The sequence below is a fragment of the Rhopilema esculentum genome, chromosome 20 (genome assembly GCF_057945365.1).
Source record: "Rhopilema esculentum isolate cy_ngs chromosome 20, ASM5794536v1, whole genome shotgun sequence".
Taxonomy (NCBI): domain Eukaryota; kingdom Metazoa; phylum Cnidaria; class Scyphozoa; order Rhizostomeae; family Rhizostomatidae; genus Rhopilema; species Rhopilema esculentum.
Genome location: NC_142834.1, coordinates 15,839,255 through 15,863,931, shown reverse-complemented (window position 1 = coordinate 15,863,931; position 24,677 = coordinate 15,839,255). Strand labels below are relative to the sequence as shown.

The 24,677-nt window shown below is 34.6% G+C and overlaps 2 protein-coding genes across 2 annotated transcripts in view; one reads left to right on the top strand and one right to left on the bottom strand.

Moving 5' to 3' along the window:
- The window catches only part of LOC135687812 (ubiquitin carboxyl-terminal hydrolase 3), a 30,176-nt gene extending 11,769 nt beyond the window's left edge, over positions 1 to 18,407 (top strand). Inside the window, exons 11-16 of the mRNA XM_065204479.2 lie at positions 684 to 773; positions 3,203 to 3,321; positions 3,420 to 3,542; positions 6,678 to 6,754; positions 17,584 to 17,624; positions 18,060 to 18,407. Coding sequence (XP_065060551.1) covers positions 684 to 773; positions 3,203 to 3,321; positions 3,420 to 3,542; positions 6,678 to 6,754; positions 17,584 to 17,624; positions 18,060 to 18,205 — 596 coding nt within the window. The 3' untranslated portion in view covers positions 18,206 to 18,407. The remainder of the gene's footprint in view (positions 1 to 683; positions 774 to 3,202; positions 3,322 to 3,419; positions 3,543 to 6,677; positions 6,755 to 17,583; positions 17,625 to 18,059) is intronic.
- Positions 18,408 to 20,183: 1,776 nt separating this feature from the next.
- On the bottom strand, positions 20,184 to 23,913 carry LOC135687814 (uncharacterized). The gene is made up of 5 exons (XM_065204482.2): positions 23,671 to 23,913; positions 23,306 to 23,387; positions 23,091 to 23,211; positions 21,814 to 22,029; positions 20,184 to 20,709 (listed from the first exon to the last, which is right to left on the bottom strand). Exons 1-5 carry the CDS (start codon positions 23,799 to 23,801, stop codon positions 20,534 to 20,536), a joined length of 726 nt encoding a protein of 241 aa, XP_065060554.2. The 5' UTR covers positions 23,802 to 23,913; the 3' UTR covers positions 20,184 to 20,533.
- Between the last annotated feature and the right edge of the window lie 764 nt (positions 23,914 to 24,677).

The window sequence follows — 24,677 nt, the reverse complement described above, 5'->3', positions numbered from 1 at the left end:
ATTAATTTAGTATATCTTCCACCAAAGTGTAAAAGGAGTCATGGTCACGCGTTGATTACTGCATCTAAATCTACAGCAGGAGCTTTTTAGGATCGAAAAATATTAAATGTTTACAATCGTTCTAAGTCTGCGGGTCGGAATGTGTCCATGCTGTGTCATGACTTTGTTTTGATCACCTGTGTAGGCCCACAAAGCTATGGATTCCTGTTCCAGCTCTTCCCTCGCGTATAATTAATCGAAATTGCCACTTCAGTTGCTCTCCAGAAACGATGAACAACTAAAGGCTTCAGAATTGTTGTCTGAAATGCTCAAACTAAAAGCCGGTGGAACAGAACTGAGAGTATCATCACTTGCAGTGTTCAATTTGCGAATCACCGTCGTTCGATTCGGTTTAAGGCGAGACTAACGAAACGTACAGTGACGTCAAAATTGCGTCACAGTGTCAGCAAACCGAAAAATTTTTGTCGGTTAATTCAATTCAATTATCGAAATGCAAGAGCTTATATCTCATATACTGAAAAAATATCGAAAAACAAATAACGAATTCGTGATCAGCAGGTTAAACTCCTTTAGATTAGCCAATAAAATGCAAGTGCAAAATTCGGCTGGAGAGGCCCTTTAAATGCTTTCTGTTCTTGTCTTTATAATTTGATGCTTTCATGTAATTTTCTATTCTTTTGTAGACATGTCGTTGGATATCCCATATCGCTATCACACGCACAGTCACGGACACAGCCACAAATCCAAGCATTCGAAACCATGCTACCTCACAGGTTCGTTCGCTTGACTCTTTTTAAAAAACTCTTGTAGCTGGGTTTTTCATTTTGTGTGGTTCATCCACAATACCTGTTTGACGATACACGATTATTGCTACGATTAGAAGTATGCAGTGTTCAATGATTTATTGAAATAAAGTTATGAATTTTTATTGTTTCGTGTAGGACTTTAGACTAGTGCTTTAAATAGGGTCGGGTAATGTAGCAATGCATCAAAGACCTTTGGAATAATCAAAGAATTACCGTTGATATCAAACTAGTTTTAATATGCCGTCTCATACACTAAATACAGCAAACCATGGCCTTGAAATATCTTCTACTTTACATAAAAACATTCTGCAGGAATCGCGTGTCAGCTGGTCATAGTTTTATAATCATACAGAAAAAAATTAGCGCTTTGTCAAAATTGAATTTCACGTTTACATACATCATGAATTACTGGTACGCAGGTCTTCTTCCCTAGCCATATTTTTTAATGAAATCCTTACTGCTGCCGAAGAGTTGCAACCACATGAAAGCGTTATTTTACCGCAGAGAAAATCAAGAATTCTTTTCGATTTTTTGTCTTCGAAGAGTCAAATTGTAACTTTTTCTAGTAACTGTTGCGTCATTAACGAGGAGGTGGACTTAGTGTACCATTCTCAATTAGATATACCTTGTCCAAATGGGGCCTGAACAGAGACATTGAGTCACTCACGCAGGCAACTGTGTCCCCTCCATGCCCTTTATCTACTTCAGCGAACCATTTTGCGATTCCTGCTTTGTACCGTTCCATTTCATATCCTCCTTGCTGGACTTGTTTTTGTGGAATAATTGGTGCTGTTTATTACTTTTCATAATGTCACCCTTCTCCTTTCCATGATATGTCTTAAAGTCTTCAGTTGCAAGTTTTTTAGGGTAGGTATGCGTAAACGGCATGATATCGCGCCTGTTTTTCATAGCCTGCATCAGATTTCTCGCATTATCCAGTGCCTCGAATGCCAATTTTTTGTCCGCGCGTTCCTCAGCGAAGCGCTGCATTTCGTCTTTGCCTACTAATGACGGTAGTGGTTTGTATTTGTTGAAGATGTCCGAGCCGCTTGTCGTCATTGCTTTGCTTCTTATATTAGACGTCCGGTTGAGCGGTTTCAAGTGATTTGTTGCCCTGCGACTTTGAGAGCCCGTATAGCTATCGTCGTTGAAAGCATGTACACGTTTCTCCCCCATTCGTTAAGTTGTTTTAAAAATATTCTTCACTCCATTGTAAGATATTTCGTTCACCTGACGATCATTTAGAAGCCAAATTCTCTTTCGATCGTCTTCAACCCATTTCCAAATCTAAACAAATAATGTGTTGCTATTTCAAATGTTGTTTTCAAATTTAAATATAATCCCTTTATTTTGCTTCTCAATGTTGCTACTCGCGTTGTTGCAACAACAAAAGCATCGATTCCCAGGCGTCTTTCTTGTCACCTCAACACCATCATTCTCCTGTGCATCTCCTAATTCTTTCAAGCAAATAGATGCAATTCACTGTCCGCTTTGTCCTAAATTCAAAGAAACAGTTCAGTGAAGGCGATGAAAAGATCAACGCCAACGAAGTCTGGCGGGAGCCATTATATCTGAAAGAATCAGAATACTACTCGCTTGGTGCTCAGCGTTGGCCTGGCAACAGATGTTTTCCTGCACGTCCAAGTATATTTACTCGTGATGACTATGTTTTACTACATTAGTTTGCACCAAATGATCCACCGTCAAATAAAAATGCTTCACAAATCCAGCCACTACCATCCGCACCACCAGGGTCTTTATAGCGTCTGTTTTCCTGTACCAAACATGCTTGCCCTCCTAGTCCTACTGTTAAACGTGGTCCCTACTTAAGTTTCTTTTCACAAAAGTAGTTTTTATCACAAAGCTAAATGATGCCCCGTCTACAATGACAGTCAAAAGTCTTGAAACACTAACATCATTTTTCATGGTCGGATTCAGGTCAACTTCCCCTCTCCTTTTTGAAAAAATATTTTTGTTTTGAAGAATTTTTTGTCATTTTAATTTATCCTGATTATCAACATTGCCTTAGGGGTAAAAGGGTGAAATGTAGTGATATTCGGAAATGAAATGAAAATATGAAACAAAACTCACGTTTTTGGATGCTACATGGCAGCGTAGGATTGAATTTACAGAGAAGGATTGCAATGACAGAGAAGGATTGCAGTGACAGAAGGAAAGGATTGCAATGACAGATAAGGATTGCAATGACAGAGAAGGATTGCAATGACAGAGAAGGATTGCGATGATTTCTTAGGATATTGTTTTTCCGATCGTCCTGCTTTAAAGCGCTCAAAACATATCAACTTAGTAACACTTGTATCGGTTCTTTAAATACCTAGTTTCTCGTGGCCTTTTTAAGAGAACAGCTTCAACCAATCTTTTTGTTTGTTTTCCAGATTGTTTACAACGATTTGTTGACGTGGAAGAATTGGGAGACACCGAACGGTACATGTGTCCGAAATGCAATAAACGGCAGCCCTCAACCAAGAAATTCTGGTTGACAAGTCTATCCAATGTACGTTATTTTCACCTGAATAATTTCTTTATTCATTTATTCATTCGTTTGTTTATTTTTCTACTGATCCACTGGTGACTCTTCTGTTCTCTCGACAGGTCCTCTGTTTGCATCTAAAGCGCTTTAGATATTCTCAGTTCGGACGAAGTAAAGTCGACACTTATGTGAAATTCCCCTTGCAAGACCTTAATATGAACCCATATGCGTTACGGCAATCGCAGGTGAGCTTTGCTGACAAAATTTTTGGCGTAAATTGTTTCAAGTGCACATTTTGAAAAGGCTTTGAGCTTCATACTGAAAGCTTTTTCGTCCACAGATTATAAAACATCAGAATGCCCCTCAAAGAGAACAGCCTCCTCGATCTTGTAGGCCTAGAAATACCGTTAAACCAAGTGATTCTGCCATCGTACAACAACGTTTAGACAACCTAAATCGTGCAAAATGCCAGGGGTTATTCTAAGAATAATTTTAAGAAAACCACAAATTCAATCATGGATATTTTTTCGTTAAACTTTTTAACTTTACTGTTGAGAAAAAACCAAAAACAACGGTAGTAAAAAATCCACTGACATAAAAAATAATTCTTTTTTACTTCAGTGTAAGCATTGGCGCTGTAGACTGTAAATTTTGAGGGGATGTGGAGGATGGTATAGTTTTACCTAATAAGAAATTAAATACTCAAAAAGCAGTAGATCTCGGCCCGAATAAGAGGGCACAGTCTCCTAAGTTCTATGCACATGAATGGTAGAAAATTGAGAAACCTTAAAACCCTGTTAGACAAATAAACATACAGCCGAAGCACCCTTTGCAAAGTGCGCAATAGAATATGCTTGAATCTGGACGTTACGGAACTGGTATTACAGCATCAAGATGTGTTCAATTCTACGAATGCCGCAATGAAAAATATGAAACTGGCATATTTGGTTAGGCCTATCAACATCACTAATTATGTATATCCGTATCTTATGCAAGCATTGGCTAGGATGCTAGATGCAGAGCCGCCCTCGTGTGATGTTAGGAGGCTAATGAGTGCATGCAATGTTTTGAAAACATTCACGTGAAGTAGAATCATCACTATATCATTATATGTACCACATGAAATCTGTACTTACATGTGCATTCTAAGTTGCCAGTACTCGAAATGTGGAACCCTTATCCCCGGTGGGGTTTACCTTTGAGAAAAACCACAGGGATGTGCCTTCTGCAATAATTTGTTGATCCTGTCCTGGGAAAACATTTCTGTAAACATGAGACGTATCCTGGAATAAGAGCATTAATTCCAAATTTGAGCATTAAGTGAGAAACTGACAAGGCTTTGATTTTAATGACAAATCTGACCTGTTCTGGGAAAAGTATCTTCGATGAGCATATATCTTCGATGAGCATTTCCCAGAATAACCCTTTCCCAGAATTTTCAGCCGAATGCGACGCTATTGGCAGGAACATCCCCGAGTAACGCCAAAATTTTACTTAAATGATTTTATTATCAGCAGCGTACTTTTACAGAGTGTTTTACAATTTTCTCTAGTTTTAGGGTCTCTATAGAAAATTCCTCCACGTTCTATAGACATAAAATAGAACCTAAAATGCTAAAGCGCTTCAATCCTTAAAAAACCTGGATTCTGAAATGCTGTCGGAGATTTTGCAACTTATGCTCCAAGGTGAACAGACTTAGTTTGCAAATTTTGAATACTGTTTATTGTTTTTTGGCTACTTTGGAAAATCAGTTTTACACTCAAATCTTTTCTACTCGCCTCGCCTTACGCAATTCAGAATATAAGCGTAAGAGGAATTGTACATTTGGTGCCATAGCCTTATTTCTATTCTCCTGCGCAATACCTTTCCCCCATTTTTCATCCTTTGACTCTTTCTGGCACCAAGATTAGGGGATTTGTGAAAGAAACAGACAATTGTAGGGGTCAGTGACACAAGGATACATATGACTGTTTGATTAGCCAACCATTGCCACGTAAAAAAGCCATAGCTTTTCCGAACGCATTTTCAAAACAGGGTGTTTTTCCAAATTCTTAAGGTTGTGGTCAGCAAACATTTTCTCCTCGTTGCCCATCTAACCGTCCCTATTTTGGCTACGCCCCTGTTTTTTATCTACTTTGCCTTAAAGGTAAAAACCGAATTTTAAAAATGGGCGAATCTTTCATTTACCAGTGACCTGAAGGGTGTGTACAGAAATCCAATTAGAGTCTAACATCCAATCATTGTTGCTCTTATCGGTCCTTGCTGACTATTTACTATAATTCGTCTGTTGCGTTAAGTTTTGTTTTGATTTGAAATTTTTAGTTTTACCAAACGATTCCTTATTTTTTGAAAACAAATTTCCCAGTGAGTCAATTTTTTTATACCACCACAAAATTAAAATCACAACACCACATATCAAATTTGCAACACCACAAAACGGTAACAAAACCACGTTAGAATAACCCCTGCAAGACGCTATAGTGACAATATGTTTCAGACAACTGGCAGAGCCCGCTTGTCTTTTAATCTAGCAGTGTTGGAATCGATCTACATACAAACAAAAAAGGAGTTCGCTTTTCTCTTGGACTGCAGTGGTGAGCGGTACTGATTTGATAATTATACTGATCATGGCTCGCCTTTTTTCGATCCACCAGTGGGTATATGTTTTCCATCTTGTTCTTTCGGCACCTTTTTCTGATGTTTTATACTCTGAGGATTGTCAGATAAAAAAGGCTTCAAGTTAGTATTTTTTTTTTCAAAGCCATTTTCAAATTAGAAATTTACAGTACGAATGTGAAAAGCAAACAGCTTCTTTAGGCACTGAGCATGAAAAGATCGAGACGTCAGTTGTTAAGGGAAAGACTTGTCAATGCAAATTTTACAAAGTCCTTTGCGATTATTTGATATTGTTTTATTGTTTCCTTGGTCGTTTCAAGTGCTGTGACCATCTAAGTCATACAACGATTTTCGAATTTTCGCATTTGTCTGATGCCGACACTCAGCAGTCATTCCATTTCATTTTCATTCTAAACTTTTTTATTCAGGGTATTTATACACTTGGGATCTAACGTACCTAATCCGCCAGTCCCTTAAAGTACGTTATAACCGGATTATTAATCCACCGGTCCCTTAAAGTACGCTTTACCCGATTATACTGTATTACAGCAGTATTACAGACGTTCCCTTTCTACCCTTTCTTTCCCTGTTCCTTGGAATAGACCCTGGGCTTATGTGGTAGTTCGTTGATTAGATTGTGTTTCAAGGACTAATAGTAGCCGTTAGTAAATTTTGGCAATAGCCGCCCCTCTCCATAGCATCCTCAATGGTAGCAGCCTAACTCAAAACTAAACAATGATCGAGTTTTGAATTCCATGTTTTAGCGACAAAAAGAAAATCGACCATCTGCCAAGAGCAACATCTATGACTTGGCCGCAGTTGTGGTCCACCACGGAGGCGGGTAAGAATTCTGAAGCCCTGAATATCGTCTTGTTCTGCATGTGACGTAATGAGCCTAAATGAAATGCTTTCTAGTTTATGTTTTTATTCAAAAAACACAGCACGTTGTTTTTGATAGCAGCTAGACCAGAATTCATAAACTTTTCTAGCATATCCTTTGAAGTATTTTCTTCTACCGGCGGAACCTTTCCCCTAAGCATCCCTTTCCCAGTTCTATGTGCATATATTTTTGCCAGTTGTTTGTCAGTCCTTCCACAGGCCTTCCGAGCTTTAAAAAATTGATTTTATTGCCGTCTTATTGCTGCAATATTTATTCTTCCTTCTGTTCTTATATTATGCCTTATATTATTATGTTCTTTATCATGATATGCTTTCTCTTATTATGACTCATATTATTATCCTTTGTGCTCCCTATACTCAATATTTATTCTTGCTTCTGTTCCTATATTGTGCCTTATATTATTATGTTCTTTATCATGATATGCTTTCTCTTATTATGCCTCGTAGTATTATTCTTTGTGCTCCCTACACTCAATTTTTATTCTTCCTTCTGTTCTTATATTATGCCCTATATTATTATGTTCTTTATCGTGATATGCTTTCTCTTATTATGCCTCCTAGTATTATCCTTTGTGCTCCCTATACTCAATATTTATTCTTGCTTCTGTTCCTATATTATGCCTTATATTATTATGTTCTTTATCATGATATGCTTTCTCTTATTATGCCTCCTAGTATTATCCTTTGTGCTCCCTATACTCAATATTTATTCTTCCTTCTGTTCTTATATTATGCCCTATATTATTATGTTCTTTATCATGATATGCTTTCTCTTATTATGCCTCCTAGTATTATCCTTTGTGCTCCCTATACTCAATATTTATTCTTGCTTCTGTTCCTATATTATGCCTTATATTATTATGTTCTTTATCATGATATGCTTTCTCTTATTATGCCTCCTAGTATTATCCTTTGTGCTCCCTATACTCAATATTTATTCTTGCTTCTGTTCCTATATTATGCCCTATATTATTATGTTCTTTATCATGATATGCTTTCTCTTATTATGGCTCCTAGTATTATCCTTTGTGCTCCCTATACTCAATATTTATTCTTGCTTCTGTTCTTATATTATGCCCTATATTATTATGTTCTTTATCATGATATGCTTTCTCTTATTATGCCTCGTAGTATTATCCTTTGTGCTCCCTATACTCAATATTTATTCTTGCTTCTGTTCCTATATTATGCCCTATATTATTATGTTCTTTATCATGATATGCTTTCTCTTATTATGCCTCCTAGTATTATCCTTTGTGCTCCCTATACTCAATATTTATTCTTGCTTCTGTTCCTATATTGTGCCTTATATTATTATGTTCTTTATCATGATATGCTTTCTCTTATTATGCCTCGTAGTATTATTCTTTGTGCTCCCTACACTCAATTTTTATTCTTCCTTCTGTTCTTATATTATGCCCTATATTATTATGTTCTTTATCGTGATATGCTTTCTCTTATTATGCCTCCTAGTATTATCCTTTGTGCTCCCTATACTCAATATTTATTCTTGCTTCTGTTCTTATATTATGCCTTATATTATTATGTTCTTTATCATGATATGCTTTCTCTTATTATGTCTCCTAGTGTTATCCTTTGTGCTCCCTATACTCAATATTTATTCTTGCTTCTGTTCCTATATTATGCCCTATATTATTATGTTCTTTATCATGATATGCTTTCTCTTATTATGGCTCCTAGTATTATCCTTTGTGCTCCCTATACTAATATTTATTCTTGCTTCTGTTCTTATATTATGCCCTATATTATTATGTTCTTTATCATGATATGCTTTCTCTTATTATGCCTCCTAGTATTATCCTTTGTGCTCCCTATACTCAATATTTATTCTTGCTTCTGTTCCTATATTATGCCTTATATTATTATGTTCTTTATCATGATATGCTTTCTCTTATTATGGCTCCTAGTATTATCCTTTGTGCTCCCTATACTCAATATTTATTCTTGCTTCTGTTCCTATATTATGCCCTATATTATTATGTTCTTTATCATGATATGCTTTCTCTTATTATGCCTCCTAGTATTATCCTTTGTGCTCCCTATACTCAATATTTATTCTTGCTTCTGTTCCTATATTATGCCCTATATTATTATGTTCTTTATCATGATATGCTTTCTCTTATTATGGCTCCTAGTATTATCCTTTGTGCTCCCTATACTCAATATTTATTCTTGCTTCTGTTCTTATATTATGCCCTATATTATTATGTTCTTTATCATGATATGCTTTCTCTTATTATGCCTCGTAGTATTATCCTTTGTGCTCCCTATACTCAATATTTATTCTTGCTTCTGTTCCTATATTATGCCCTATATTATTATGTTCTTTATCATGATATGCTTTCTCTTATTATGCCTCCTAGTATTATCCTTTGTGCTCCCTATACTCAATATTTATTCTTGCTTCTGTTCCTATATTGTGCCTTATATTATTATGTTCTTTATCATGATATGCTTTCTCTTATTATGCCTCGTAGTATTATTCTTTGTGCTCCCTACACTCAATTTTTATTCTTCCTTCTGTTCTTATATTATGCCCTATATTATTATGTTCTTTATCGTGATATGCTTTCTCTTATTATGCCTCCTAGTATTATCCTTTGTGCTCCCTATACTCAATATTTATTCTTGCTTCTGTTCCTATATTATGCCTTATATTATTATGTTCTTTATCATGATATGCTTTCTCTTATTATGCCTCCTAGTATTATCCTTTGTGCTCCCTATACTCAATATTTATTCTTCCTTCTGTTCTTATATTATGCCCTATATTATTATGTTCTTTATCATGATATGCTTTCTCTTATTATGCCTCCTAGTATTATCCTTTGTGCTCCCTATACTCAATATTTATTCTTGCTTCTGTTCCTATATTATGCCTTATATTATTATGTTCTTTATCATGATATGCTTTCTCTTATTATGCCTCCTAGTATTATCCTTTGTGCTCCCTATACTCAATATTTATTCTTGCTTCTGTTCTTATATTATGCCCTATATTATTATGTTCTTTATCATGATATGCTTTCTCTTATTATGCCTCGTAGTATTATCCTTTGTGCTCCCTATACTCAATATTTATTCTTGCTTCTGTTCCTATATTATGCCCTATATTATTATGTTCTTTATCATGATATGCTTTCTCTTATTATGCCTCCTAGTATTATCCTTTGTGCTCCCTATACTCAATATTTATTCTTGCTTCTGTTCCTATATTGTGCCTTATATTATTATGTTCTTTATCATGATATGCTTTCTCTTATTATGCCTCGTAGTATTATTCTTTGTGCTCCCTACACTCAATTTTTATTCTTCCTTCTGTTCTTATATTATGCCCTATATTATTATGTTCTTTATCGTGATATGCTTTCTCTTATTATGCCTCCTAGTATTATCCTTTGTGCTCCCTATACTCAATATTTATTCTTGCTTCTGTTCCTATATTATGCCTTATATTATTATGTTCTTTATCATGATATGCTTTCTCTTATTATGCCTCCTAGTATTATCCTTTGTGCTCCCTATACTCAATATTTATTCTTCCTTCTGTTCTTATATTATGCCCTATATTATTATGTTCTTTATCATGATATGCTTTCTCTTATTATGCCTCCTAGTATTATCCTTTGTGCTCCCTATACTCAATATTTATTCTTGCTTCTGTTCCTATATTATGCCTTATATTATTATGTTCTTTATCATGATATGCTTTCTCTTATTATGCCTCCTAGTATTATCCTTTGTGCTCCCTATACTCAATATTTATTCTTGCTTCTGTTCCTATATTATGCCCTATATTATTATGTTCTTTATCATGATATGCTTTCTCTTATTATGGCTCCTAGTATTATCCTTTGTGCTCCCTATACTCAATATTTATTCTTGCTTCTGTTCTTATATTATGCCCTATATTATTATGTTCTTTATCATGATATGCTTTCTCTTATTATGCCTCGTAGTATTATCCTTTGTGCTCCCTATACTCAATATTTATTCTTGCTTCTGTTCCTATATTATGCCCTATATTATTATGTTCTTTATCATGATATGCTTTCTCTTATTATGCCTCCTAGTATTATCCTTTGTGCTCCCTATACTCAATATTTATTCTTGCTTCTGTTCCTATATTGTGCCTTATATTATTATGTTCTTTATCATGATATGCTTTCTCTTATTATGCCTCGTAGTATTATTCTTTGTGCTCCCTACACTCAATTTTTATTCTTCCTTCTGTTCTTATATTATGCCCTATATTATTATGTTCTTTATCATGATATGCTTTCTCTTATTATGGCTCCTAGTATTATCCTTTGTGCTCCCTATACTCAATATTTATTCTTGCTTCTGTTCCTATATTATGCCCTATATTATTATGTTCTTTATCATGATATGCTTTCTCTTATTATGCCTCCTAGTATTATCCTTTGTGCTCCCTATACTCAATATTTATTCTTGCTTCTGTTCCTATATTATGCCCTATATTATTATGTTCTTTATCATGATATGCTTTCTCTTATTATGGCTCCTAGTATTATCCTTTGTGCTCCCTATACTCAATATTTATTCTTGCTTCTGTTCTTATATTATGCCCTATATTATTATGTTCTTTATCATGATATGCTTTCTCTTATTATGCCTCGTAGTATTATCCTTTGTGCTCCCTATACTCAATATTTATTCTTGCTTCTGTTCCTATATTATGCCCTATATTATTATGTTCTTTATCATGATATGCTTTCTCTTATTATGCCTCCTAGTATTATCCTTTGTGCTCCCTATACTCAATATTTATTCTTGCTTCTGTTCCTATATTGTGCCTTATATTATTATGTTCTTTATCATGATATGCTTTCTCTTATTATGCCTCGTAGTATTATTCTTTGTGCTCCCTACACTCAATTTTTATTCTTCCTTCTGTTCTTATATTATGCCCTATATTATTATGTTCTTTATCGTGATATGCTTTCTCTTATTATGCCTCCTAGTATTATCCTTTGTGCTCCCTATACTCAATATTTATTCTTGCTTCTGTTCCTATATTATGCCTTATATTATTATGTTCTTTATCATGATATGCTTTCTCTTATTATGCCTCCTAGTATTATCCTTTGTGCTCCCTATACTCAATATTTATTCTTCCTTCTGTTCTTATATTATGCCCTATATTATTATGTTCTTTATCATGATATGCTTTCTCTTATTATGCCTCCTAGTATTATCCTTTGTGCTCCCTATACTCAATATTTATTCTTGCTTCTGTTCCTATATTATGCCTTATATTATTATGTTCTTTATCATGATATGCTTTCTCTTATTATGCCTCCTAGTATTATCCTTTGTGCTCCCTATACTCAATATTTATTCTTGCTTCTGTTCTTATATTATGCCCTATATTATTATGTTCTTTATCATGATATGCTTTCTCTTATTATGCCTCGTAGTATTATCCTTTGTGCTCCCTATACTCAATATTTATTCTTGCTTCTGTTCCTATATTATGCCCTATATTATTATGTTCTTTATCATGATATGCTTTCTCTTATTATGCCTCCTAGTATTATCCTTTGTGCTCCCTATACTCAATATTTATTCTTGCTTCTGTTCTTATATTATGCCCTATATTATTATGTTCTTTATCATGATATGCTTTCTCTTATTATGCCTCGTAGTATTATCCTTTGTGCTCCCTATACTCAATATTTATTCTTGCTTCTGTTCCTATATTATGCCCTATATTATTATGTTCTTTATCATGATATGCTTTCTCTTATTATGCCTCCTAGTATTATCCTTTGTGCTCCCTATACTCAATATTTATTCTTGCTTCTGTTCCTATATTGTGCCTTATATTATTATGTTCTTTATCATGATATGCTTTCTCTTATTATGCCTCGTAGTATTATTCTTTGTGCTCCCTACACTCAATTTTTATTCTTCCTTCTGTTCTTATATTATGCCCTATATTATTATGTTCTTTATCGTGATATGCTTTCTCTTATTATGCCTCCTAGTATTATCCTTTGTGCTCCCTATACTCAATATTTATTCTTGCTTCTGTTCCTATATTATGCCTTATATTATTATGTTCTTTATCATGATATGCTTTCTCTTATTATGCCTCCTAGTATTATCCTTTGTGCTCCCTATACTCAATATTTATTCTTCCTTCTGTTCTTATATTATGCCCTATATTATTATGTTCTTTATCATGATATGCTTTCTCTTATTATGCCTCCTAGTATTATCCTTTGTGCTCCCTATACTCAATATTTATTCTTGCTTCTGTTCCTATATTATGCCTTATATTATTATGTTCTTTATCATGATATGCTTTCTCTTATTATGCCTCCTAGTATTATCCTTTGTGCTCCCTATACTCAATATTTATTCTTGCTTCTGTTCTTATATTATGCCCTATATTATTATGTTCTTTATCATGATATGCTTTCTCTTATTATGCCTCGTAGTATTATCCTTTGTGCTCCCTATACTCAATATTTATTCTTGCTTCTGTTCCTATATTATGCCCTATATTATTATGTTCTTTATCATGATATGCTTTCTCTTATTATGCCTCCTAGTATTATCCTTTGTGCTCCCTATACTCAATATTTATTCTTGCTTCTGTTCCTATATTGTGCCTTATATTATTATGTTCTTTATCATGATATGCTTTCTCTTATTATGCCTCGTAGTATTATTCTTTGTGCTCCCTACACTCAATTTTTATTCTTCCTTCTGTTCTTATATTATGCCCTATATTATTATGTTCTTTATCGTGATATGCTTTCTCTTATTATGCCTCCTAGTATTATCCTTTGTGCTCCCTATACTCAATATTTATTCTTGCTTCTGTTCCTATATTATGCCTTATATTATTATGTTCTTTATCATGATATGCTTTCTCTTATTATGCCTCCTAGTATTATCCTTTGTGCTCCCTATACTCAATATTTATTCTTCCTTCTGTTCTTATATTATGCCCTATATTATTATGTTCTTTATCATGATATGCTTTCTCTTATTATGCCTCCTAGTATTATCCTTTGTGCTCCCTATACTCAATATTTATTCTTGCTTCTGTTCCTATATTATGCCTTATATTATTATGTTCTTTATCATGATATGCTTTCTCTTATTATGCCTCCTAGTATTATCCTTTGTGCTCCCTATACTCAATATTTATTCTTGCTTCTGTTCCTATATTATGCCCTATATTATTATGTTCTTTATCATGATATGCTTTCTCTTATTATGGCTCCTAGTATTATCCTTTGTGCTCCCTATACTCAATATTTATTCTTGCTTCTGTTCTTATATTATGCCCTATATTATTATGTTCTTTATCATGATATGCTTTCTCTTATTATGCCTCGTAGTATTATCCTTTGTGCTCCCTATACTCAATATTTATTCTTGCTTCTGTTCCTATATTATGCCCTATATTATTATGTTCTTTATCATGATATGCTTTCTCTTATTATGCCTCCTAGTATTATCCTTTGTGCTCCCTATACTCAATATTTATTCTTGCTTCTGTTCCTATATTGTGCCTTATATTATTATGTTCTTTATCATGATATGCTTTCTCTTATTATGCCTCGTAGTATTATTCTTTGTGCTCCCTACACTCAATTTTTATTCTTCCTTCTGTTCTTATATTATGCCCTATATTATTATGTTCTTTATCGTGATATGCTTTCTCTTATTATGCCTCCTAGTATTATCCTTTGTGCTCCCTATACTCAATATTTATTCCTCCTTCTGTTCTTATATTATGCCCTATATTATTATGTTCTTTATCATGATATGCTTTCTCTTATTATGCCTCCTAGTATTATCCTTTGTGCTCCCTATACTCAATATTTATTCTTGCTTCTGTTCCTATATTATGCCTTATATTATTATGTTCTTTATCATGATATGCTTTCTCTTATTATGACTCATATTATTATCCTTTGTGCTCCCTATACTCAATTTTTATTCTTGCTTCTGTTCCTATATTATGCCTTATATTATTATGTTCTTTATCATGATATGCCTTCTCCTATTATGGCTGGTAGTATTATCCTTTGTGCTCCCTATACTCAATATTTATTCTTCCTTCTGTTCTTATATTATGCCTTATATTATTATGTTCTTTATCATGATATGCTTTCTCTTATTATGCCTCCTAGTATTATCCTTTGTGCTCCCTATACTCAATATTTATTCTTCCTTCTGTTCTTATATTATGCCTTATATTATTATGTTCTTTATCATGATATGCTTTCTCTTATTATGTCTCCTAGTATTATCCTTTGTGCTCCCTATACTCAATATTTATTCTTGCTTCTGTTCCTATATTATGCCCTATATTATTATGTTCTTTATCATGATATGCTTTCTCTTATTACGGCTCCTAGTATTATCCTTTGTGCTCCCTATACTCAATATTTATTCTTGCTTCTGTTCTTATATTATGCCCTATATTATTATGTTCTTTATCATGATATGCTTTCTCTTATTATGGCTCCTAGTATTATCCTTTGTGCTCCCTATACTCAATATTTATTCTTGCTTCTGTTCTTATATTATGCCTTATATTATTATGTTCTTTATCAGGATATGCTTTCTCTTATTATGTCTCCTAGTGTTATCCTTTGTGCTCCCTATACTCAATATTTATTCTTGCTTCTGTTCCTATATTATGCCCTATATTATTATGTTCTTTATCATGATATGCTTTCTCTTATTATGGCTCCTAGTATTATCCTTTGTGCTCCCTATACTCAATATTTATTCTTGCTTCTGTTCTTATATTATGCCCTATATTATTATGTTCTTTATCATGATATGCTTTCTCTTATTATGCCTCCTAGTATTATCCTTTGTGCTCCCTATACTCAATATTTATTCTTGCTTCTGTTCCTATATTATGCCTTATATTATTATGTTCTTTATCATGATATGCTTTCTCTTATTATGGCTCCTAGTATTATCCTTTGTGCTCCCTATACTCAATATTTATTCTTGCTTCTGTTCCTATATTATGCCCTATATTATTATGTTCTTTATCATGATATGCTTTCTCTTATTATGCCTCCTAGTATTATCCTTTGTGCTCCCTATACTCAATATTTATTCTTGCTTCTGTTCCTATATTATGCCCTATATTATTATGTTCTTTATCATGATATGCTTTCTCTTATTATGGCTCCTAGTATTATCCTTTGTGCTCCCTATACTCAATATTTATTCTTGCTTCTGTTCTTATATTATGCCCTATATTATTATGTTCTTTATCATGATATGCTTTCTCTTATTATGCCTCGTAGTATTATCCTTTGTGCTCCCTATTCTCAATATTTATTCTTGCTTCTGTTCCTATATTATGCCCTATATTATTATGTTCTTTATCATGATATGCTTTCTCTTATTATGCCTCCTAGTATTATCCTTTGTGCTCCCTATACTCAATATTTATTCTTGCTTCTGTTCCTATATTGTGCCTTATATTATTATGTTCTTTATCATGATATGCTTTCTCTTATTATGCCTCGTAGTATTATTCTTTGTGCTCCCTACACTCAATTTTTATTCTTCCTTCTGTTCTTATATTATGCCCTATATTATTATGTTCTTTATCGTGATATGCTTTCTCTTATTATGCCTCCTAGTATTATCCTTTGTGCTCCCTATACTCAATATTTATTCTTGCTTCTGTTCCTATATTATGCCTTATATTATTATGTTCTTTATCATGATATGCTTTCTCTTATTATGCCTCCTAGTATTATCCTTTGTGCTCCCTATACTCAATATTTATTCTTCCTTCTGTTCTTATATTATGCCCTATATTATTATGTTCTTTATCATGATATGCTTTCTCTTATTATGCCTCCTAGTATTATCCTTTGTGCTCCCTATACTCAATATTTATTCTTGCTTCTGTTCCTATATTATGCCTTATATTATTATGTTCTTTATCATGATATGCTTTCTCTTATTATGGCTCCTAGTATTATCCTTTGTGCTCCCTATACTCAATTTTTATTCTTGCTTCTGTTCCTATATTATGCCCTATATTATTATGTTCTTTATCATGATATGCTTTCTCTTATTATGGCTCGTAGTATTATCCTTTGTGCTCCCTATACTCAATATTTATTCTTGCTTCTGTTCCTATATTATGCCCTATATTATTATGTTCTTTATCATGATATGCTTTCTCTTATTATGCCTCCTAGTATTATCCTTTGTGCTCCCTATACTCAATTTTTATTCTTGCTTCTGTTCCTATATTATGCCCTATATTATTATGTTCTTTATCATGATATGCTTTCTCTTATTATGCCTCCTAGTATTATCCTTTGTGCTCCCTATACTCAATATTTATTCTTCCTTCTGTTCTTATATTATGCCCTATATTATTATGTTCTTTATCGTGATATGCTTTCTCTTATTATGGCTCGTAGTATTATCCTTTGTGCTCCCTATACTCAATTTTTATTCTTCCTTCTGTTCTTATATTATGCCTTATATTATTATGTTCTTTATCATGATATGCTTTCTCTTATTATGACTCATATTATTATCCTTTGTGCTCCCTATACTCAATATTTATTCTTGCTTCTGTTCTTATATTATGCCTTATATTATTATGTTCTTTATCGTGATATGCTTTCTCTTATTTTGACTCGTAGTATTATCCTGAATGCCTTTTTCATTATGCCTTTATATAGGTATGGCCTGTGTTTTTCATTTCAGCTTAACGTCGGGTCATTACACAGCTTACGCTTGGCACGAAGGTAACCTTATAAATGCTTCTTTTTCAGATTTCAAATTCTTTATCAATTTCAGTCATCATCCTCAAACACTTATTTCTTATTGTCGATTTTGCCTAACCCTGGTCTTTTTCCCAATACTCAACTATTTCTATTTTCACGCCTCCCCTTTGCATATTCAGAAAACGGTTGTGGGAGCGATAAGAATGCCATAATCTTCTTATTCTTGAAAAATGGCATTTCCTCCTTGCTCTATTATTATTGGTATTCACAACTTTTGATATTGTCGTTGCCTCAAATGAAAAGTCCACTCTCTTAACCTGCCCTCTTATGCACCCTTCTCTCCCGCCAGCTCTAAAACTTATTGTAACAAAGCAAGCCTCTTTCAGATCTAATGCTTGCGATGTGTAAACCCTGACTATTTTTGTTGAGATTAACTATTTTCCCTTTACACGACAGGTTCATGGTATCATTTTAACGACAGCTGTGTTAGTTTGGTAAGCGAAGAAGCCGTAGCACGATGCAAGGCCTACATACTTTTTTATACTCGAAGGCATCCGGAAACGGCAGTAGTTGAAAAAATAAAAGGCAAATTAACATCTTGAATGATGCCGAAACCAAGCGATCTTAAATTTGTATTTGGCTCGCACAAAAGACTTCTGACATTAGTTTTTCTCGGAATGTGATTCATCCTGTCTTTTGATAGCATGGTTTTATACTAACTGCGTCTGACCTCCTCTCTTGTTTGTTTGCGACCAATTTAGATTAGTTTAGTAATGTGATCAAATTTACAACTTGAGATGAAAATATCGGGCATTTTTTTGTCAATTTAACTGTGATAGCAAAAGTAACGAAGCAGTTAATTTTTCAGGGTCTTTAATGTTTTTCCATGTTTATCATTGCTCTTTTGAAGAGCAACCAGCCAATATAATTCAACTTTGCCTTCTGCTAAGGAGTTTCAGCTAGTGGTTAATTAAGGTGTAATAGCATTTCACTGTACATTTTTAACGGGTTTTTCCAATCTCTTCACATGCGAGTAACTGTGTGAAAATCATCCGTTGATCCTCCTATGAGCAGACTCGATCCTCGAAATTTCAAGGTGAGTCTGCATAGCCGGTAAAGTTCAGCTTATTGGACGGGGGACAATTTTCAGTTGGACGAAAAACATTAGCCTTCGTCTTGCGCCCTTCAAGGAGCAAAGCAAATTGTCTGCCAATGAAAGTTGAAGGTATATGTAGAAGGTTAGTTTAAGGTATATGTAGAAGGTTAGTTTAAGGTATATGTAGAAGGTTAGTTTAAGGCAAGTAGTTTACCTCTCCGTTGTGAAATAAACACAGTGGTATTGCTTGGTTTGAAACAAACATTGTAAGGCCAGAGATGATGGAAGTTCTATGGCCTAACATACAGCGAATAAAGCAAGAAAATCCCAACAACAACAACTTTTTCTGTTTTTATCAACGATTGTTACGAAGAAGTGAGAGGTGAACCGCTTGAGCCGCTCTTTGCAGTATTTTCCTAGCTATATTATAGCGCTGCAACATCAGTCATAGCTAATAGCTATCTGTTCGATTTCTGCAAAAACTATGGAAGAAAGAACCAGTTTTTCGTTAAATGACTGTGAAATGTGGATGTCTCGATGCAGCTGGCTCTGTTACAGCAGAAAGTGTGTAATTAAGTTGAACAGCATGGAAGGCAGCAGCGATTTGGAAAGCACAGTGATTATCGTCGCACAGTGTTGTCAAGTAGGATTTTATTTAAATGAAGCGCGAGTCATGAGACTTGAGACTTGAGAAATATTGAGAGAACAACGCGTCACAACATCTTATACTGAGAGATGAAAAACTAAATGCCTTCATTTACAAATTTTGCAGTCGAAGAATCAGCGGTTTATGGAAAAATTGGCATGGTAAATTAAACAGTTCAAATTTGATAAAACATTGCCGTGTTCGTTTGGCTTGTGGTGCTTTCTAGCCAGGCTACACTTGCAAGTCGCTTGGCTCGTCTGAACCCAAGCGAAAAAATGCCTCTCTATGTTGGGATAATCTACTAAATATTTTGCCAGTGCGCAGTGTTGCACACCCAACATGTTCTGGCGCGAAGCTGACAGTTGTGGAAAAATCTTCTTGTACCAACGTATAAGATTGTTACTTTCTTGGTGCATAAGTGAAACGATTTGTTTTTGAACACACATCAAAGCAACAAAACATGCATTTGCCAAGCTTTGCTATGTTGGGAAGGCTTTTGTGAGAACGTAGATAGAAAACCACCAATACACACTTAGAATATTCGAGTACACAAAATACTTTTGTCTCCTAATATGTTACTGAGCTATCTTTCCCGAATTAGGCATCTCGTGTGGTTGAGATACCCCTCTCTCTCTCTCAAATAGGCCCTTCATTTTCACTTCACAATTGGGAAGAGGAAATGATTTACGATTCTGTTTTTGCAGTAAATAGCTTCGATGCTATGGAGAGCAAGAGACTTGCGGGGATATCGTAAAGGACGTGTTTCTTTACCTAAAAAATTGTTTCTTCAATAAAGCATAAAATATTTCAGGGCAGAGGTATAAACATACGAACAAAATAGAAATAAAGTCTGTTCTATAAATGCTTGAACGGACAACTGAATTATTCTTCATTATTCTTTACTTGTATTTACAATTTATCTTAGAACCAAATTACCAAAGAATGGAACAAAACCATAAACCATTAGCCTTATTTATTCATATTGAATTCATTTATTAAAAAACCGAAAGTACTCTATGGAAATGCCCGAGAAACGGCATTCGCCAGCTTTCCTGCTCCTGTCCAGTTGGATAAGCCTCGTTATCGCATTTGCTGTACCTTTACCTTATCAGACTAGCGTCCGATTATCTTGCAGTGTGGTCATTGTTCAAATTGTAAAGCAACCGAACTATCGCTTTACCTTTACCCTTATTGTTTGGCTGAGCCCTTGCCTTTCGCTTTCTTCAGATTCTTTGCAGTTTTCGTGATTTTCTTGGCAATTCGGTTGGCTACTTTTGCGATCTTCTTGAGTTTATTTTTTGATAGCTGATCGCTCAAACTTTTCTTCGATCCCTTATTCTTATGGATCGTCGCTTTTGCATGTGCTAAAATTCAAAAGAAAAGCTTCTCTAATGTCTTGCTCAAGATATTGTAATTTGACAGATGACGAGGAAAGAAGCTGGCGTTTTCCCATGGGTTTGTCAACCAACAGAATGAACAGGTGTTTCAAGCATGACATTTAGCCCACTTCCTCGACCAAACTGTTACTTTGAAATTGCCTCGTGCCGCAAAACCGTTATTCAAGCGCGAAAATCGTGTGACTTGGCCTGACTCTCGTTGGCACTCCACAGAGACTGGCGTGAATAGTTGCAAAAGCAGATTGTTAAAGTATTCAAGCAACGAACAAAGCCCTGGCTTGATTGGTTTATGTCTTTTGCACTCTAGGGAACCAATAATGAGAAATCTTATTGACGAAAAGTCACCTAGCAGTCACATTCATGTGCTTATGTTATTTTTAATATGGACAGAACATTAAGTAATTTATTTTTGACCACCTATTCACTATTTGCTAGACTTGCAAGATGCAATGTGTTCTTTTCAATTCGATTTATGCAGAACAGAAACAAAGCTACCGTGAGTCACTTTTTGACGCTACTTCATGAATAAACAAACATGGGCGGCACCAGGTGAGAGGCTGGGAGAATAAAAAGTTTTTGGTGTTTTTGAGTGAATACAAAGAATAGAAAAAAATAGGAATAAAAGAAAAGAATAGTGCGATAATTCCTTTTACAGTATTGTTTCATTTCAAAGGAATGCCCCATAAAGTAACGAATTCCATTTTAAGATGGGGATTAATCAAACGTAAAAAACCATGCCTTAAAAATCGCAAAATTTTGCAGAATAGGACCGCAAGGAATATTCTGAAATGTATTTAAAGCTAGTCTAGAGGGCGTGGTTGCAAAAAACTTTCGCTCGCAAGGAAGCTTCCCCTTTGAATATACCTAAGGCCCCCGACAACCTATCGCCGGCTTTCCAGTGTACCGCTACACATAACGAGTACCCCCATAAAATCATAGGCATAAAATATCGTGAAGCAGTTCAATGCGTTTTTCAAAAGTTGGTTTTTTAGTCTAATAATGTTATCAACTCGAGCCCCTTCACTTTGAATTTCTTGGCGCCGCCCCCGACAAATGAGAAGAATAAGTTACCTTCGACTTTGAGTCCCGAGTTTTCGGGTGTGGAAACTTTTTGAGGTTGTTGCATTTGTGGCTGCGAGGCAGGGACTGCAGCCATGGGACCTGGTCCGGGTACCACTGGCTGTGCTTGGTAGGGCATTTGTTGTCCAGCGGCCGCTACATTTGCTGGAACAACTTGGTTTTCATAGGACTGACTTGCGAGACTCTCGACGTACAATGCTATTGCGTCTGTGAAAATAGATGCAGTTAGCTTAAGAGAGGGAGCAAGCTACAATCACTGCCAAAAGTCTTGGAACACTAACGTAGGTTTTCGAAGGCAAATTCAGCCAACCCCCTCTCCGCCAAAGAACAATGTTGATTTATTATTGAAAAAAGGGGTTATACAGTATGTTTTTTCTTGTGGCTTGTTTGATATTTTTCTATACTTTCAACATTTTTTGTAGTAGCATTCGGGAAAACAAATGAAAAATAGAAAAATACAGCGCAAAGCATTGGCTGTTCCAAGTAATTTTGGCAGTGATTAAACTAGGCAAGCTAGATTCAAAAAGGGAAATTGCAGTAGGCATGTGACTTGAAAATAGTTTGTCAGTGTTTATATTGAAAGTGTCAAGGTTTTAAAGAAAATTTGAAATTGTTATTTTTTGTATTCATTGTGGTAGAGTGCTCTGAATAAATAAGTCGATAATAGTCACGTGACATCGTTATACTTAGTGATCATATATGAAGCGATAAATTGTAGATAAGGAGAAGGATGATAATCTAGATGAATAGAGGAGGGTTTTTTCTATTTGGATGTATTTTACTTAAATTCGCCTCTGCAAAATTATCTACACAACGAATATATATGACAATTCGCCAATACGGCCTCGTTTTTTACATTACTCCAAACTTCATTATATGAATTTTTTAGCCATTTTAGAATTAACCGCCGTAATTTTAGCCTGGATACAGTTTTTCATGCTGCTCACACCTTTTTTGTAGATAAGACAAGGATGAAAAGTTTGAAAATTAAGGGTGTCTTACCGAAAAAAAATCATTCTGGGTGAACTTTTCACCCCTGACCGCTGATCATTGTCAATTCCCCTTTTGTTTTTAACTTTATCTCGTCATTTATCCAAAATCATGAGTACGAAATCAAGAAAACCTGCATGTAGACTAAAACCCTACTGCCTAATTTATTAGTGCTGCATAGCTAAACCTGAAGTAAAAAAAGGAGAAGTTTGAAGTAATTTTCTAAACGCGGCCGTAAATCGAAAATGTCATTATGGAAGCACAATTATTTTATCTACCTCCAGTTTGTGCCCCTGTGTATTCACCGATGTAATTGCCTTTCCTGAAAAGTTTGACCTGGGGCCAAGATTTCACCCTGTACATTTCACACAGTCCTTTGCCAGCTCCAAAACAGTCCACCTACGAAAAGACGGCACATTTTTACTTCTATCTATCGATCAGCATTTAAATTCAATAGCCATTGACTAATGAGACCAAAAAAAGTCATTGGTACCTTCGCGATGTCACCGCTTCTTGTTTCCAGGGTATCTGCTGCTTTGTTTATCTCAGGGTCCAAATTTTTGCAGTCGCTGCACCTAATGTCACGAAATGTATTCACAATATCAAATCAATTCAATAGGTCAGTCATTCAGTTGCTAAAATTATTGAGTAATTTATCCAGTATTGAACATAATCAGAACAAGATTCATCAAACCATAATAACAAAGTTTTTAAGCAAAAAAGGATATTTTCACAGAAAAACACTTTGCAGTGATAAATATGCGGGTTTGCATTCTCTGAAAATAAAACACTAATGTATATTAAGTGGAAATGACATGAACAACGACATGAAGTGGAAATGACTTGAAAAATCCATACCAGGGAGCATAAAAGTCGACCAAGACTACATTCTTGTCTTTCACGTACTCATAAAAATTGTCATCAGTCAGTTCGGTTATATACGCTGCCTCAAGGGCAGAAATAACTGCCAAAAATACCACAATTAACATGGCTTGCAGTCCTAGCACTTTTAAATTCGCAAATATGAAATTGTCTACGGAGTTTAGGCCTTTTTTGCGACCTCTGCTAAAAAAGCAACAAAAATCTGGGCTTGACCTTTACTCGCGGGTCAATGATTGCCTTTTCTACCACCTGAAATTCATAGCTTGCGTGCTTGCGTTGCTGTACCATGACGAACAGTTCCAAATTCAGACTTGATATTTTCGAAGCAATTAGAGGTTTTTGGCGTGACGCGGATACTTTTACACAGTATTACTATAACGAAAAGGCATCAATCGAGTCTTTGTTGTATTCAACTAAACCACACCTGTTAAGTCTCACGTTTCTTGCGTAAGTCTTAGAGTAATTTTAGTGATTTTCAAGACTTACGGTGTAAACTGGAAATTTTATGTTTTGGTCAATTTGCGATGTGCTTTTAATGTGTTTGTTTTAAACAATATGAAGTATTCGAACTGAATGAAATTTAAAACTGAAAGACGTTTACCACTGTTATTTGTTTTAAAAAGTATTGAAAATAGATTTAAGTTTGGTTTTGCTGTTCATTCAGTAGTTCTTTTTAATATTTTCTGTTTTCCATAATGTGTTGTTTGAACTGAGTCATTTGTTTTTGTTATTTACATTAAGTTTTTATTTTCTAATCATTTTGAAACCAATAGATAACGAATGGCAAAAGTACTGTTTTCTTTTGGATCAGTTACCGTTTTATACACAAACTGAATACACACAATCGTACGGAAGGACACCACTGCAGCTTAGCAAGTATGCTGAACCGCTTTATTAGGCGTGTTTTGATCATTTCCTAAATAAAAAATTTTGGGCCCCAATGTGTGGCGTTTTTTAGACTAAACTAATATCCTTTATGTTAA